Source organism: Cheilinus undulatus, linkage group 9, assembly GCF_018320785.1.
Source record: "Cheilinus undulatus linkage group 9, ASM1832078v1, whole genome shotgun sequence".
NCBI lineage: Eukaryota > Metazoa > Chordata > Actinopteri > Labriformes > Labridae > Cheilinus > Cheilinus undulatus.
The window spans coordinates 20,635,017-20,650,322 of NC_054873.1; the positions used below are offsets into that span (position 1 = coordinate 20,635,017).

Genomic DNA, 15,306 nt, shown 5'->3' on the forward strand with positions numbered 1-15,306 from the left:
CAGTGGAGTAAACTGAGATATACATTAGAGCTTTGGCTCTCCTCTGGTAGGTCGAGGTCCAAAAGTAGGTCACAGATGTGTGCCTGGAAAAATAAACGTGGAAAAAGTCTATGATGGGCTTTGTTTTGAATGAAATGTCTCCCTTTCTTTGTTCCTTTACATCCTATGTTCATTCTCAAGTCCAAATTGCCCCATTTTACATTAAAAACATTTTATTATGATTAAAAAATCTAAGATATTTAAGTCACCATTTGTCATCGCAGAGGTGGCGGTGAGTCTTGATGCGAAACCACTTGAGAAGCACATAAATAGCAATTAATCTAATGGAAAACAGCAATCTATCAATCTGATGTATTCACCTCAAGGACATATCCTCATTGTAAAATGTTACTGTTTTAATAATACTACCAAGACTGCTGAACAGTTCTGTTAAAATAAAAAGAGATGCTCATTCCAAAGGTTTATATCAGGCTGTTTTTTTACATGAAGTTAAACTTGAGTTTGCCCTTTTTACACTGCAGTATGATTTTACTCAGCCTTGATTACGCACCTGTTTAGCTCCTCTGCTGCTTTCAACATGTTCAAAGATGTATTTATAAAGCTTTTTCAAATTATGATTTTTGTTTAAAGTTCCTTGACAGTGAGAGTACTGCTGTCCAATAGCCATTTGTTTTATTATCCTGCTTCTGCTGTTTGATTTGGCACTAAGTCAAACTCCCTTCCTTTGAAAATAAAGGTACTTTACATGAAAACCCAATTCTGTTTAAGACGTCATAAAATTAGTGAAATGCATGTTTTTCATGTGGTAACATCAGAAGCCTTTGCATTTGATGACTTGCTTAATAAGTCCACTTTCAGATAAACTTAGATGCTAACAGGAGAAAGCTTCAATGTTAAAAGACTGCAGTTAAACCTGACTGAGGGTATTTTTATGGTCATCTGTCATCAACCTGCCAGAAATTTTATTCAGAGATACGAAACTTACGAGATGTTTCATCAGATAACCTGCTCTCGTCTAATCCTTTTGTTCTCTCAGAGAAATAGGTCATTACCTGGCAGCAGGTGTGCACTGAATTACCCCCTCCAGAGGTCATGTGACTCCAAATACAAAGGGGACCAGTCTTCATCAGACTTATCTCGCTATGTTCAGACTGAAGAATTATTTCCAAACAAAACCACACTGTTGATAGTGTGAAGATAAGACATGGGGATAATTAACTGTGTATTTCGTCTAAATCCACCCGATGAACCCCCCCCCCTGCCCTCCTCTATTGGCTGCTGGTGGGGGGTGGAGGGTCATAAACTATGAAGCCATGCTGCTGTGTAATCTCAGGGGGGGAGACGTGTATAAAAGCTGCTCTCAGCTCTACATGGCATTTAGAGATACAAACATGTGGATGCTGATCTTTTGGGGGGCCCTGGTAGGGGTCTTGGGGTCTCAGGAGACGTCCTCTGGGGGTGCTCAGCAGCTTCAGGCTCTTCACTGCCCACCATGCGAGCGCATTCACTGCTCCTCCCGGCGGGCGCTGAAGCTGCAGTGTAAAGGTGGCATGACAACAGGGGTGTGCGGCTGCTGCCCTGTTTGTGCCCGGACAGAGGGGGAGAGCTGTGGAGGGACGTGGGACTACCTGGGCAAGTGTGACGAGGGGCTGGTGTGCGTTTTGCAGGATGCAGTGGGTGACAAAGCAGACGCAGAGCGCAGAGGGATCTGTAAAGCAGGTGAGATTCAAGTTTAGAGCAGGTGATGCCATTTTTTATTGATCAAGTATCTGCATGAGTGGCAACTTTATATCACAGAAGCAAAACTGCATTTTGTTGACATCTTAGTGAGTTATTGAATATTTTCTCTCATTAGCTCATTATTTTATTGTTTAATAATAGGAATATTTTTGTCTCTTATTTACTTCATCCATGTTTTTTTATTTTATTGACTAAATTGGTCATTAGATTGGGGTTTTAACATTTGATTTTTGTAAATTTCCTTGCACTCTCTTGTAAAGCACTTTGAAAAACAACTGAGTTTATCTTTCATTGGCTTTAGAAATAATGTTTGAATGACTGATTTCTCCATAAAGTTTGAAGGTTATTTTGGTGATTTTGTACATTTAAACATCTTAAAATATTTGTTTAGGCCAGCTTTTATTCAGCCTATATATCATTTTCTATTACACCCACTCAAATATGTTAATGTTTTTTTTTATATATTCTGTATTTTTACAGAAATAACTACACATAGCTAAAAATAAACCTGAATAAAAAGCCCTCCATCAAACACTAAGAGTCTTGTAGTCAAATCTAACTTAAAGCTCCTGTTAGAAATTTTCCACTGGTCAAGAAACAGACTTAAATTCATGCTGATACCTCTTTATGAGCTTAGAAAGCAAACCAAACCATCAGCAACATGATTGATTCCTTCTTCACAATAATTTTCAAATGGCTGTATACAGTGCTGCAGGGTAGGTGTCAGATATGGAGATCAACAGCAATAATGCAGAAACAGCTTTTGCTAAAAACTTCCATTACAAATGCTCGCATTGAGTAAAATCCTTAGGAGATAACATGTTTGTCTCTGTCCACAAGGGGTGCCAAAAATAGTAAAAGTTCAAGCTCCTGATAGGAGCTTTAAGTAGTTATTGGACAAAGAGAGCTAAGTAAAATAAACCAAGATTCAATTCATATTTTTATGTTATTGCATTGGTTATAAAGTATATGCTGTAAATTAGGCTGTAGCTAGTAGAGGGGAGCTGAAGTTTACCTTTTTATGCTGTATTGTATAAATGTGAATTTTTTTTTAAAAATAAAGCAAGTGGATATTAAGTCTAAATGTGAATGGTGCGTAAGTCATTGCAGTGGGAACAGTGCCAGTGTGTTTAATCTTTTTTATGAGCTGTGAGACTGATAGTACGGTCAAGGCTTCCTTTGATTCAAAGGTTTCGGCTCACGGTTAAGCCATCATTATACCTCTTATCTCCTCACAGTGAACACAGTTGTCACCGTTAATGATACGCTATCAGACGTAGTAACAGATTTTTTTTATGCTTTGTTGCTGCTTAGAGAAAAGATGTAAATATAACATTTAAGACTTTGTAGATTTTAAGTTTCACATGTGTCTGAAAATGTTTTACATGTGCTCCGTGCAGTGATTGAATCCTTGGATCCAGAGGTGTGTCATCCAGAGTGCACAAAGGAGTACTGTCAGGCCAACCCCTCTGAAATCTGCTCTGCAAGGTGGCTGAAACAACAAACACACTTGGAATTTTTACATCTTTGCTGCGATTATAACAGCTCTCTGAATTTTTTCACCCTGTAGGTTTGTGTCACTGGAGAAGAAAGAGTGTCAGGGCTCCTGCCAGCACACATCCTGCTCTAGCTGCCTGCTGCTCAAACCTCCATCCTGCTCTCAGACCTGCAGCCCCTCAAACTCCTCCTGCCTACAGCACTTTGGGAGGTGTGTGCACAATCACCTGATGGCCAGTCATAGTCCTGTATGCCACAGCAACCTACATGTGAGTGGAGGAATGATGCACACAATAACAAATCACCAAATCACCATTTATTGTAAATGGTGATCACCATTTATTTGTAAAGCGATGCTTTACAAATAAATTCAATTACTTTTACCCAGAAATGCACAGATCTAACACACTGTCCTTTTTTTCTCTGCAGAGTCATTCTGAGGGGCATTTTCTGTGTTTGGTCCCCTCCTGTCTGGATTCACAGCAGTAAATCCTCCTGTTTAAAGAGCCCATGTAGCAACAAAATAAAAAGGCAGCTATCTGTAAAATTTGTAACATCTTTATCCAAAAGTGACATTTTGAATGCAATGTAAATCTAAATTAAAAACTTGTGATATTGTATGTATTTTAAATAGTGAGATATAAATGTCAATGTCAATGCATACTTTGTTTATATGTTTCTTTGGCATGGAGAGTGTTTCTGTCATCCTTGATTTGCTGAAAAAATAAAGCCAGATCTTATGTAGGTTTAACTTTATGTTGTCAATTTCTGAACACTGGCACTTTTTACAGCATTTAAAAATAATACTAATATCTTTATTTACTATATTTTTCTTCTTTTTTTTTTGTTTATTTTAATATTTTGTGTAATTTATCTTTGCTTTATCTACGGCAAAGCTCACTCCAAAAATAATCCCATGAGAGGTTTTGTATGTAACTGACATGAATTTATTTCATTTTAAAAATAACTCTAAAATGACAAAGTCTCCATCAAAAGTTGAACTTTATGTCTTCAACTTTACCTGTTCTTCACTACTGATGACTTCTCTATTTAAAATCAATTACACTTAAATGTTGGACTGAATTAATAAAAAAATGGCAACTAAAAAGAGCAGATTAGCCATGATAACTGAAGACCATATTCATACACCACTAAATGAAGAAACGTATTATTTCCACAACATTCAAAGAAAGTCCAGGAAATAATCTGGTGGGGTGGATTTGCAAAAGTCTGAGCATTGAACTGAGACAAAGTACAAACATAATTTTGTTTAAGATACAGAACAAAAAAATAATTTTCTATAGATTCAGAGAAGAGCTAAGATTGTGAGAGCTAAAAAAATATTTATACAGGTGCACAGATTGTAAAAATCAGGTATGATACCGATGTTTTTTCATCACTTCTTTTGGTGTAAAACTCCCACAACACCAACATCTTTTCTTGTTTGAACATGAATACAGATCAGAGTTTGTAAAACATGTTGTTTCCTCTTCTCAGAATTATCTTATGTGAGCTAAATTCCTGCAACTTGATATGAGCAGATAAAAATCTGCTGCTGATATTGGGCCATATGATGGTTATCAAAAGGGCAGATACCGATGTTTAAATGATGCATCAGAGCACCCCTATTTTTACATTTTCACCATTCTCCAGGGCTTTCATTACATATGATTAAGGTTGATTATGGCAGTGTTCCCGACCAATTTTCCTTGGAGCCCCCCCTACATGCACCTAAGAAAAGAGGAGCCCCTCCAGAACCCAAGAGAGAAGAAAAAGTGATACACTGCCGCCAAAAATCAACACATATTTCAATTGTTTCACTGATAAACTCTAAAAAAGACCTTTGTATAAACTATTCAATACCTACTTTATCATGGTTTTACTCAATAATTGCAGATCTAATGTTGGCAGCCTCAGAGCAGACAAAGCCTTGCACCCCCCTAAGATCTTTGCCTTAATCTTTGATTAATCAGTCAATGAATGAGTTTTAGTCATGCTAGCCTCATTAATGTGAACATCATATATTATGTTTTGGTAGTTGGTTTCCAACTGATTTATCTCAACAACTGAATTTTTGTAATGAAATAAAAGCTCCCATGAAGAGTCTTTAGAGGGTAATGAGAAACAGAATTTTCTATTTATTCCTCTATGTGATAAAAGAAAGAGATGATCAGCAATAATTTGACTTCTCATGTATACATAATATTCCTGAAGACTCTACTATGTGGTAAGTGTCAGACAAACTTCACCAAAATCTACACAAACCCTTAATTCTATTGCTCTAAATTAAGAGCAGACATGAGCACCAGTTTGGCTTGGTGGGCTGATCAGTCACCCAGCTGCTGGGGTTGTAGTCCTCGGCGCACTGGTCGCAGGAACAACAAATCTACAAAGTTTGGTGCGTCTTCCCCCACTCACTCCCCATATTTCCTGTCTCTTTTCAGCTGTCCTATCAAAAGAGGCCCAAAAAAAACTAAAGAAGCAAATTACAACAAAATAACACACATAATTATTAACAAATGGTATGAGACAGTGGATAAAAAGGTTAGGGTTTGGTTAAACCACTATCCAAACTCTGTCAAGCCAAAAAGAAGAGACTGTTTACCCCATTTGGTTTTAAGTAACTTGGAAGAAGCTCCTTTCTTAAACAATGTTGATCTGTGAATAAGTGGAGATTTATGAAAGGAAAGAGGTGCAACAATGCTCTTCAATATTATCCATACAGGTCTTTTTTGTATAATTTCCAAGTAGTAAAGCATCCTGAAGCGACCCCTCTGCCATCGCTGCCCCCCTGACAGCCGATGGTTACTCAATAACAGACGGTTTATGAGGCAGCCATAATGAAGCTTGTACAGACAGGGAATAAAGTGGGGACCGACAATGGACAGTTTGTTCTGTGTCCTTCGAATGTCAGCCATTTCTGAAGAAGAGAAGCCGTTTATCAGCAGGGTTTCGCAAGAAGGAACCGTTTTTGTACCAAAACAAAGGCTTGGATTTTCTTTCATCTTCTTTTAACAATTGCATCACTGACAGGGTGTAAATGATATCCTGGGTTTAATCAGAGAGAGGAAAGGACCCTGCAGCTCCTGCTCCAATTTGGTGAGTAAACAAACAGAAGCACGTGTCAGAGGAGACAAACATTAGAAGAATACATCTGCTTCAATTATTGTAGTGAGAATAGCAACTGAATTTTATTTTGATTGTTTGCAATTGGCATTAATAGCATTATTGGGATTTTTTATATTTAAAGGGAGATCTTAAATCTCTAAATGTGCATTATAATTTTATTTAGGGATTTGTCATCCTGCAGGATCAGAAGCAAAAAGAAACATCTAAAATCCTCGCGTAAACACATTTTGTCTGCTTCTACCTGCAGATACACATCAGCATATCAAGTGTCTATTATTAAGACGGGATCTGAGACTAAAGCATGCCGCCTCTGTTATCGTCCCACACAGCCGTCGCACTTTTTCACTGATAAAAAAACAGAGGATAACAAAGGACTGTCTGCGTGCCAGCTGTAATAAATGTGTCTGTGTCAGAGGAAACCCATGCTAGAGGTTTGAACACAACTCAGACACAGAGAACAATAGGAGAGATTATTATGAGGACGAACTTGATGCATAGGTTTTAGCTGCAGACATCAACACAGGATTATGGTCAGGGTGTCTGAAGACTCTTAATCATAGACAGCCATCCCACATTAAGGTTGCTAAATAAGAAATTGTAAAACAATACTCGAAATATCAAAAGAGCTGTTTTACACCTGTTGCATTTAAGGATATATCTTCTAGTGTGCATCCTTTAAAGCCACTGGGATATAAATGATAAATGAATATTTGAATCTATTCTATTCGTGCTTTAATCGCTCACTATAATACCATACATGAGCACAGCTTGTATTTAGTTGTTTTTTTTTTTTATTAAAGCAAACAATTAGATTTAAAGGTTGTCAGACATTTAGAAACTTTTCAATACCACACATTTTAAAACCATCCAGTCTATGTTACTTCTATGTTTGACAGCAATGAAAAGAAACAAAACGAAGCCAAAAAGATATCAAGATAACTCATACAGGTATATTGCCTCTTTTAATCCACTTCTTTCTACTTTGTGTGTTAATGTGTTTCTGTGAAAGGAATCAGTTTATGGAATAATCTCGACAGAGAAACTAAAGAGTCTAAATCAATAATTATGTTTAAAAGAAATATTAAAGCTAGTATGATGAGAAAGTATGAAGAAAAAAGGTAAATTGTGTTAGGGGGCCAGGGTGCCATAATATTGATTTTCGGATTAGTATTCTTACTTATTGAGTGGTACCAGGATATAAGCCGCTGTTCTGGCCTGCAGCTTGTGTTTTATTTTTATATCTTACTCAATCAATCAAACTTTATTTATATAGCACCTTTCAAACAAATTCAATTGCAGTTCAAAGTGCTTTCCAGGATTGTACAAGTGATTGACAAAAAGGTATCATGGTAAAAAGGTTGAGTTTACTATGCAGGTAATGATCCGTTGATCAATGTTTTGTGAAAATGGGGCAGATATTATAAGACTATTCTTAATTCTGCTCCTTTTCATTCAAAGTGGACGATTTTTTATGTTTAATATGAATTGTTTTTTGTTTTGTTGAATAAAATAAACAAATAAATAAATGCAAAATGTAGAAAATGGTACTTGATCTGTCACAATCTGCTCAAGTTTACATCAGAATTACTTTTTGAAATGGGAAATATATGTCTCTGATTTTGAGACTTCAGGTCAGAATATAATCACTGAAGCTGATAAAATGTTGTATAACATTCTCACTTTTGCTTTTAGAAAAATCATTATTACAAAGATTTGTGTCTGGATCCCTCCTGTTAGGGGAGTAAAGTTAAATTAGAACTGGTTCCCTTTAGAGTATCTCACAAGTATTTTACATGCATAGACGGATTAGTTTTACAAAGTAAGGCAGCCCTATCCGATCTATATTAGGCCTGATCTCTCGCCGATTATTTTTCTATTGCCTGTAACTTTCTATGCAACTGTATCCATTAAAGCTATTCGCTTTCTTTAGTTTGTCATTGTTTGTAGCCTTTATTCAGGAAATTAAGAACATTAAATAAAAATATTGGAGAAAAAAAAGTACAAGTACTTAAAAAACATTCAGTTGTATTTTGGAGTAGAAGGTGCTGCAGGCAAAGTATCAATAGCTCACTCTTGTATTTGTGAAGTTGAGACTATTTGCAGTCTTATAACTGTATAATTATAAAAGTATCATATCTATGTTGATATACTCATACATACATATCTATATCTAAATTTACACTCTTTGCTGACAGCTGTTTATTAATTTAAATGTCAATTCCTATATCTGGTATATAATTGGTGTTTTGCAAGAAAACTCACTCTGATGAAATACCTCACTGCAAATTCACATTTGCACTAGTTAATGAATCTTAATTATGCTATCGACCTTGTGTAAATTTGCCTACATCTTTGCACATTTTATGCTTTTGATAATGTCTTTTCAGCATTTTTGCACCCTTTGCACATGTTACAACCGCACCATCACTGCACAAGGACTTCCATATGTTAGAAAAATACCTAACAAGAGTTTGTAAGTTTTTAAATCTATATCTTTTATTTTTTAATATTTAATGTTTAATTCCTGTACATTAAGAGCCAATCTAACAGGAGACATATTCCTGATTGCATAAGCATTCTTGACCAATAAAGCCGATTCTGATTATTTGTGGCTCATGATTATTTGTGACTTCCCCTCTCAGCTATCTGTGGTCACTGACATCTCTGAATGCTTCTGTTGATTATGGCCGTCTGTTTTTGTTTCTATTGGTAGGTTTTGAAGAGAAATCTTGAAAAGTGCTTCACTGAAAACATGATAGGTTTATGAGTTGTTACCAGTTTAATTATAACTGTAAGAAGCAAGTATTAGAATTAGAGATATTGATTATTCAATAATCTGACAAGACAGCTGCAAAGATTTGTTATTTATATTCAAAAAGTCAAACATTTTCTGGTTCCAGATTTTTATATGAAGGAGGGTCATAAAGGAAGAAATGAATTTACTTTCCTGTGTTGTAAAACTAATGAAAAGAAAAAAATATATAAATATTTTTCAACACTAGGTTCAAAATGTGGAGACTTCACTTAGGGGTAATGATGAGCATTTTTTTTTTTTTTTTTTTTATGATATTGACCAAAAATCAACAGACAATCTCTCTTTAAAATATGTTTTAGTGGTGGCTCTAATTTAAGTCTGAACAGACTGGGATTTATGCCTGAAAAGAAACAACAAAGTAAATAAACAGTAGTGTCTGCACCTTGTTTTTGTAGTGTCTTGAGATAACTTTTGTCATGAATCAGCATTATACAGATAAAGGGATAGAGCAAATGATCAGTAGACTTAGTATAAAAGAAACTAATGAGTTTATATAACAAGTTGCTACAAAAATCCTTAGTTCCTGAAGATATTAATAAAAGAGAGACTATTTCAAAAAGATGGCTTAACATGTCCACTTTCCTCTTTTAACCCTGGTTACTTTTCCCTCTGAGGACTAAAACCACACAGCCACAGAGCTGATCTTAAAATCAGGATGTTTACTAAACCATACAAATTACAGATGAAACATTGCATAACATTTTTAAGAGTGAAACAATCTTAACTCCCATTTCAGCTAAATTAATACAAAGTAGAACAGCTGCTAATATAAAGATATCTTGTTTGGGAATTACAGTAATTAAAGTTATTTGTACAAAGAAATAGAAGTCTGATTGTAGAGAGAAAACAGTCTAAAGGTGCATAAAACTTCAGTCAGGCCTCTAATCAGTCTGATCAGGAAGGCACCAACGATATCAAACATCCAGGCCATCCGTCCCGCCGTCCTGTCACCTGAACAGTCTGTTCCAAAAGGATACGAAGGCGGTGGAGTTAAAGGCACCGATTAAAATGAGCAGCAGAAGATAGAGACTCATCATGATGGCAAAGTGGTGTCTGAGGAGCCACGAGGAGCTGCGGGAATGTCTGGAAAGGAAAAATCCGAACGTGACACTTTGTTCATCAAAGAAAAACTAAATGTATTCATTTATTTTGTTAACTGAAAAACAAAGGATTTAAAGGAGGAACATTGTAGTTTAATTGAAACATTTTGATCAAATAAAATCCAGTCATGTTAAAAAAATATAACCTTACATGACAGTTTCACATTTCTATTAAAAAGGATATATTTCACGTCCATCTGGGCAACGTCCTAGAGTCTGTGCTTGGGAAGGGCAGAACTTTTTAAAAAAGATCTTGGAGGATGATTGGACGAATGTTCTGTCTATCACATTCATTATGAGACGATCAAAACAAGAAATTCTTTTCCATCAAGAAAACTTTTCAGTGCGATTCTTTGCAAATCTTTTAAGAAGAATGTTGTCCATTTCTGATAACAGCGAGCTATAACCTTGTTCACCTTGAATGATGCTGATTGGTTCATCTGTTCTCTTACCAGACACAAAGTTTTCAGATTGAGGCTTTGTAGGACAGATCTGCCTGATGAAATCTGGCCAATCCATTGGCTTTGAAAGGTTATGCAAAATGCCTTTTTCAACTTTACCATTTGGAGGAAGAAAACAGTAAACAAAAAAGGATGTAGCTTTTGCTACATGACTATGACTTAACCTTACCTAGACAGGTGCCTCCTCTGAGAATAAACCAACAGGTATTTCACTCTCAAAAGTTGATTGTTGGTAACTACAAAGTACTTCTGTGGCACATCTCCTCCTTCACTGTTCTTTGCTCTTGAGCGCTGGCGGTCAATGATTTCAGAGTCTGAAATGAGAGAATATTGTCAGACACAAGTTGAGATGCAGGATGATTTAAAAAATTCTTTGAGTCCTAACATTAACGCACCTTTTTTCTTCACCTGGCACTTTACGTCAGGGTGATCAATGACTTCACACAAGGCAACACAACTGAGCAGTGAGCCTAGAAGACTTTCTCTCCAGCCACTGCTGTGAGGACTGTAGAGAACAGCCATGCTGAGGTCACTGGTGAGGTAGGTCCCCTCTCCAAACACAGAGTTCTGCGAACCACATGCAGACAAGAGACCAAACTAAATCTGTTTTTGTGGGTTGAGCAGAGACATGGATTCAGAAAGATTTCTGATCTTCATGGTGCAGTAATCTCTGCCCTTCAACAGTGATAACACTTCCAAAAAGACATTAATGGCTAAACTAACCTTATTAAGGTGGCAGTGCAGCCCGTTGTGAATGATAGAGTGAAAGTTCTCCAGTCGGCTCCCATGGAATGCATAAAAAACATCTCTTCCAGCCTTTGTCTTTTCAAATCTGGCGTTCATCTGATCACAGTACTCCAGCTCAAACAAGAAGTCAGGTACAGGTGCCGTAATCCCCTCATTTTCAGTCAGGTTGCAAAGTTTTCCATACTGGTAGAGATGGAAGAAACATAATGTGAACAAAAACAACTAAAAAGATGTTATAATCAATGTATCAGTTCTTTTAGGTGTGTACCTCTTCTTTCTGCAGCGTCTTCACAGCAAAGCTCTTTGAGGAGAGGATCCAGTGTGTGAGAGCCAGATAATGATCGCCCTCTCTGGGTCGCAGTCTCACCAACTCTCTCACCCCAGGCAAAGAGTTTACATCTGCCAACTACAGAACAAAAAACCCACAAAAACGTATTATCATGCTGAGAGAACAGGAGAGGTCTCACCTGTCTATGCCTTTTTCCCTTTCTCTTGTAACCTAAGATATCATCTTGTATGGACATCAGCGCCAGCAAAATGTCTAGACTGCATTTTGACATGATAATATTTCTACCTTATTAAGAGGGCAATAGAAAAGCAGATACAGAAGCGTGATTTAACATACAGTATATATTTATGGCAATCTAACTGCTGCATATTGGGCAACATATTATGCATTTACATTACAGATACTCAATGACCTGCATATTTCCATGAGTTTATTCTATGTCAGACTTTAGTTCATTTAATTTGTTATAATATTAAGCATAAAAGTTGCCATTTAAGGTATTGTACCAAGGTTACATAACAGCATAATATAATCTATGTAATAACAAACACATACACCACAAAGTAATGCAGAGCAGAACATCATAAGTTGATCACATAAAGTGGCTTCTGAAAAAAATTTTTTTTATTTTATGAACCCTCTAAACAAATGAAAGGATTAGAGCGGGTTTAAATGAGAAAGCAGCAGCTTTGTTTCTGTATATCAAATATTTCTTAAACCATCTATTTATCCATCTTAATGTTTTGAAAACCATACAAATAGGGAGTCATGTTTACCATATTTCTAAACAGACCAATATATTTAGCGACATGATAGTGCCACCAAGTGGCTGGTCGTATTCATGTATATTCTATCTAAATAATCAAAACAACGTTTGTCTAAATTAACCTACTACCTTAGATGGTTACTTCTAATATCAAAAAGCAGGCTAAGTCTTTGCTTCGTTTAAGTTGACTTTCAGGGGTGATAATGTCTTACCAGCTCATCAAAGTCCTTATTTTCCCCACTGATGTATCTGGGAGGGAAGGGCCTTAGCAGCGAATCTCTCTTGTAGTTCTGTGCAGCAGCGACAAACAGGCTGAAGCGGAGGTCTGCTGCTACAGGATCTCTGTGCAGACAGGAGCACACCAGCTCTCTGACCGCCTCAGGTGGGAGAGGGGGCTGCATTCCCAGCACTGTAGACACAGGTGATAAAGTCACACCAAAATGAGATGAAAGTACAATGTTTAAAGAAGAGAAAACAGCTCATGAGCACATGTACATGAGGGCTGCAGCACAGAAAAACTGTGGTGTTAAACTAGTGGTGATTATTTCCCATGTGATTTAGAGTGATTCATCAATTTAAAAAAGGAAGCACTGCCAAGTGCAATGTCTCCAAGAGACTAAGTCCAAGTCTACAAAATTTAGAATTATTTTAACACAATTAAAAGCTAAAAGTCAACAATTTTAAATGAGAACAATGGAAACCTTTACACTGTACAATTAAAAATCATAATTGCATGCAGGGCTTGACATTTACACCAAAAAACTAGCCAAATTCCAATTCTCGTTCCAAGTATGGAATGTAGAATTCATTCCATGGAAAGTAGAATTCATTCTATGGAATGAAGATTTCATTCTATGGAATGTAAAATTCATTCTATAAAGTGTAGATTTCACTCTTTGGAATGTAGAATTCATTCTATGGAATGAAGATTTCATTCTATGGAATGTAGAATTCATTCCATAGAATAGAGATTCCATTCTATGGAATGTAGATTTCATTCCATGGAATGCTGATTTCATTCAGCTGAATACTGATTCCAGTCTATGAGCCACTGATGGTATACCAGAAGAAGTCCTGGTCCTGGAATAAGACTGTTTATCTTATCTGTCCAAATAGTCACTTGCTCCTGAATCTCCATTCAAGGATGACAGCACTTTGAGAGACAACTCAAGGATTGTTAAGACAAACCTTCGACAGGATCTTTTTTGTCAGTGGCATTCTGCTAATTTATGAATACAGTAACCAGCAAATGCAAGATGGAACAATAGCTCTTTCAGACAGCAATGCAACCGTACACAGATGGGGTATGAAGGACTCTGTCAAGATGTAAAGCAGCTCCACAAACATCTAGAGTGACAGAAGCAAAACTGCTGGTAAGAGATGAATGAAAAACTCAAGATCAGCCAGGAGCTTGAGTAGATCAAACTGCAGCTTGCAAAGAAGAAAGCCCTCAAAGAAATGTACATAAACCAGGGAAAGGAGACTGAAAGAACACTTGAGAGGCTGGAAAAATACAGCAACCAAGAAACTCTCTGCTTTCAAGATTGCAAAGAAAAAGTTCATGAAACTAACAGGCAGAAGCAGAAGAAACATCTTCATGCTGACTAGGAGGAGCTGAAAATGGCGTAATTTGTGAACAGAAACAAGTTCACCAAGGCTCTCCAGGAAGAGAAGGAGCTTCAAGCCAGACATGAAGCTGGCATGATTGATGCTAAACAGATGGTGGACAATCATAAGCTCAAGATTGAAGAGCAAAGTCAGGTTAACGCAGAGAGAGAGTCCAGAGACCAGCAGCTGATTTGGACTCTAAAAGATGAAAATGATGCCCTCACAGAGAAGATAATAGAGAAGTTTTCTGCCCTGCAGCAGGCTGCCAAAGAGAAGGAGCAGATTTTGAAGACTGAGCTGGAGAACCTCAAGAGCCAGCTCATGGATCAGAAGGCACAAAAACAGCTGATAAATAATAAAAGGCTTTTTTCAGTCGATATTATGTAACAGGTGTAGAATAAATACAAAAATAACTATAAGGTTGATAACATTATAGGGAAAGATAAATGTGTTTTAATATTGCACTCATACAAATAGATTTGCATTGCTCTCACGATTTGAGCAAGGTAGCTTTGCATATATTCAAACGATAACTTTTCCTCCCCCATCAACATCTAACTTTGAAGGGTAGACATTTTCGGCCAACGATACAAAATTATCCTCAACGCCTCACTTTGAACTCGTGCACTTGTTCGTTAACGACCCATCAGGTCAGGCAACTTTGGCCAAATTAGCTGAAGTCGAACTGTCAAGTTTGACACGACCTTACCCTTGTTAATATTTAACGTCCACATTTACTTTTATGGTCCATATTCAAAACAAAAGCTGACACTCCAAAACAAACCCCTCCATGCAACATTTCTACGTGTAGAACTGTCCACGAAAAAGCTGACACCACTCCTCAGCTCCTTTATTGAGCTAACTAACTAGTTATGTTGTCTCTCAGAGTAAGAGAGCTAGCTAGACTAGCTAACATAAGCTGAGCTACAAGTCAAAAGCTGCTAATTTCTCTGTCGCCAAATGGGCTGACTGGTTTAAATTACGGCATTGTCATAAAAAATTTGAGATCCTGAATGTGTCAGGGATTGTCCTGAGTGGCATGTAAACCAATTTCGCTCGAAAGACACAGGTTTTATATAAGAAATTGTCTTTACCTTTAGTCTTCCTCAACTCATAGCACACCAGAACAGCGGACGTTAGCTTTCGGCACTGCT

The 15,306-nt window shown here is 36.9% G+C and overlaps 2 protein-coding genes across 2 annotated transcripts; one reads left to right on the plus strand and one right to left on the minus strand.

Moving 5' to 3' along the window:
• Window positions 1-1,391: 1,391 nt before the first annotated feature.
• si:ch73-330k17.3 (IGFBP domain-containing protein) lies at window positions 1,392-3,726 on the plus strand. The gene is made up of 4 exons (XM_041794604.1): window positions 1,392-1,719; window positions 3,141-3,228; window positions 3,311-3,506; window positions 3,667-3,726. The coding sequence occupies exons 1-4, from the start codon at window positions 1,392-1,394 to the stop codon at window positions 3,724-3,726; spliced, it is 672 nt and encodes a 223-aa protein (XP_041650538.1).
• Window positions 3,727-9,820: 6,094 nt separating this feature from the next.
• On the minus strand, window positions 9,821-15,306 carry parp16 (poly (ADP-ribose) polymerase family, member 16). The gene is made up of 7 exons (XM_041794599.1): window positions 15,247-15,306; window positions 12,757-12,953; window positions 11,758-11,895; window positions 11,466-11,672; window positions 11,138-11,309; window positions 10,912-11,056; window positions 9,821-10,264 (listed from the first exon to the last, which is right to left on the minus strand). Exons 2-7 carry the CDS (start codon window positions 12,943-12,945, stop codon window positions 10,129-10,131), a joined length of 987 nt encoding a protein of 328 aa, XP_041650533.1. The 5' UTR covers window positions 12,946-12,953; window positions 15,247-15,306; the 3' UTR covers window positions 9,821-10,128.

Bases quoted from the DNA above. Each gene is read 5' to 3' on its own strand.
- si:ch73-330k17.3 (XM_041794604.1), top strand. From the start codon at position 1,392: ATGTGGATGCTGATCTTTTGGGGGGCCCTGGTAGGGGTCTTGGGGTCT. The intron at 1,720-3,140 runs GTGAGATTCAAG...TGCTCCGTGCAG, and splicing joins CAGAGGGATCTGTAAAGCAG to TGATTGAATCCTTGGATCCA. The intron at 3,507-3,666 runs GTGAGTGGAGGA...TTTTCTCTGCAG, and splicing joins TATGCCACAGCAACCTACAT to AGTCATTCTGAGGGGCATTT.
- parp16 (XM_041794599.1), bottom strand. From the start codon at position 12,945: ATGCAGCCCCCTCTCCCACCTGAGGCGGTCAGAGAGCTGGTGTGCTCC. The intron at 11,673-11,757 runs GTACACACCTAA...CATCTCTACCAG, and splicing joins AGACGCTGCAGAAAGAAGAG to TATGGAAAACTTTGCAACCT. The intron at 11,310-11,465 runs GTTAGTTTAGCC...TGTGGTTCGCAG, and splicing joins TGCACTGCCACCTTAATAAG to AACTCTGTGTTTGGAGAGGG.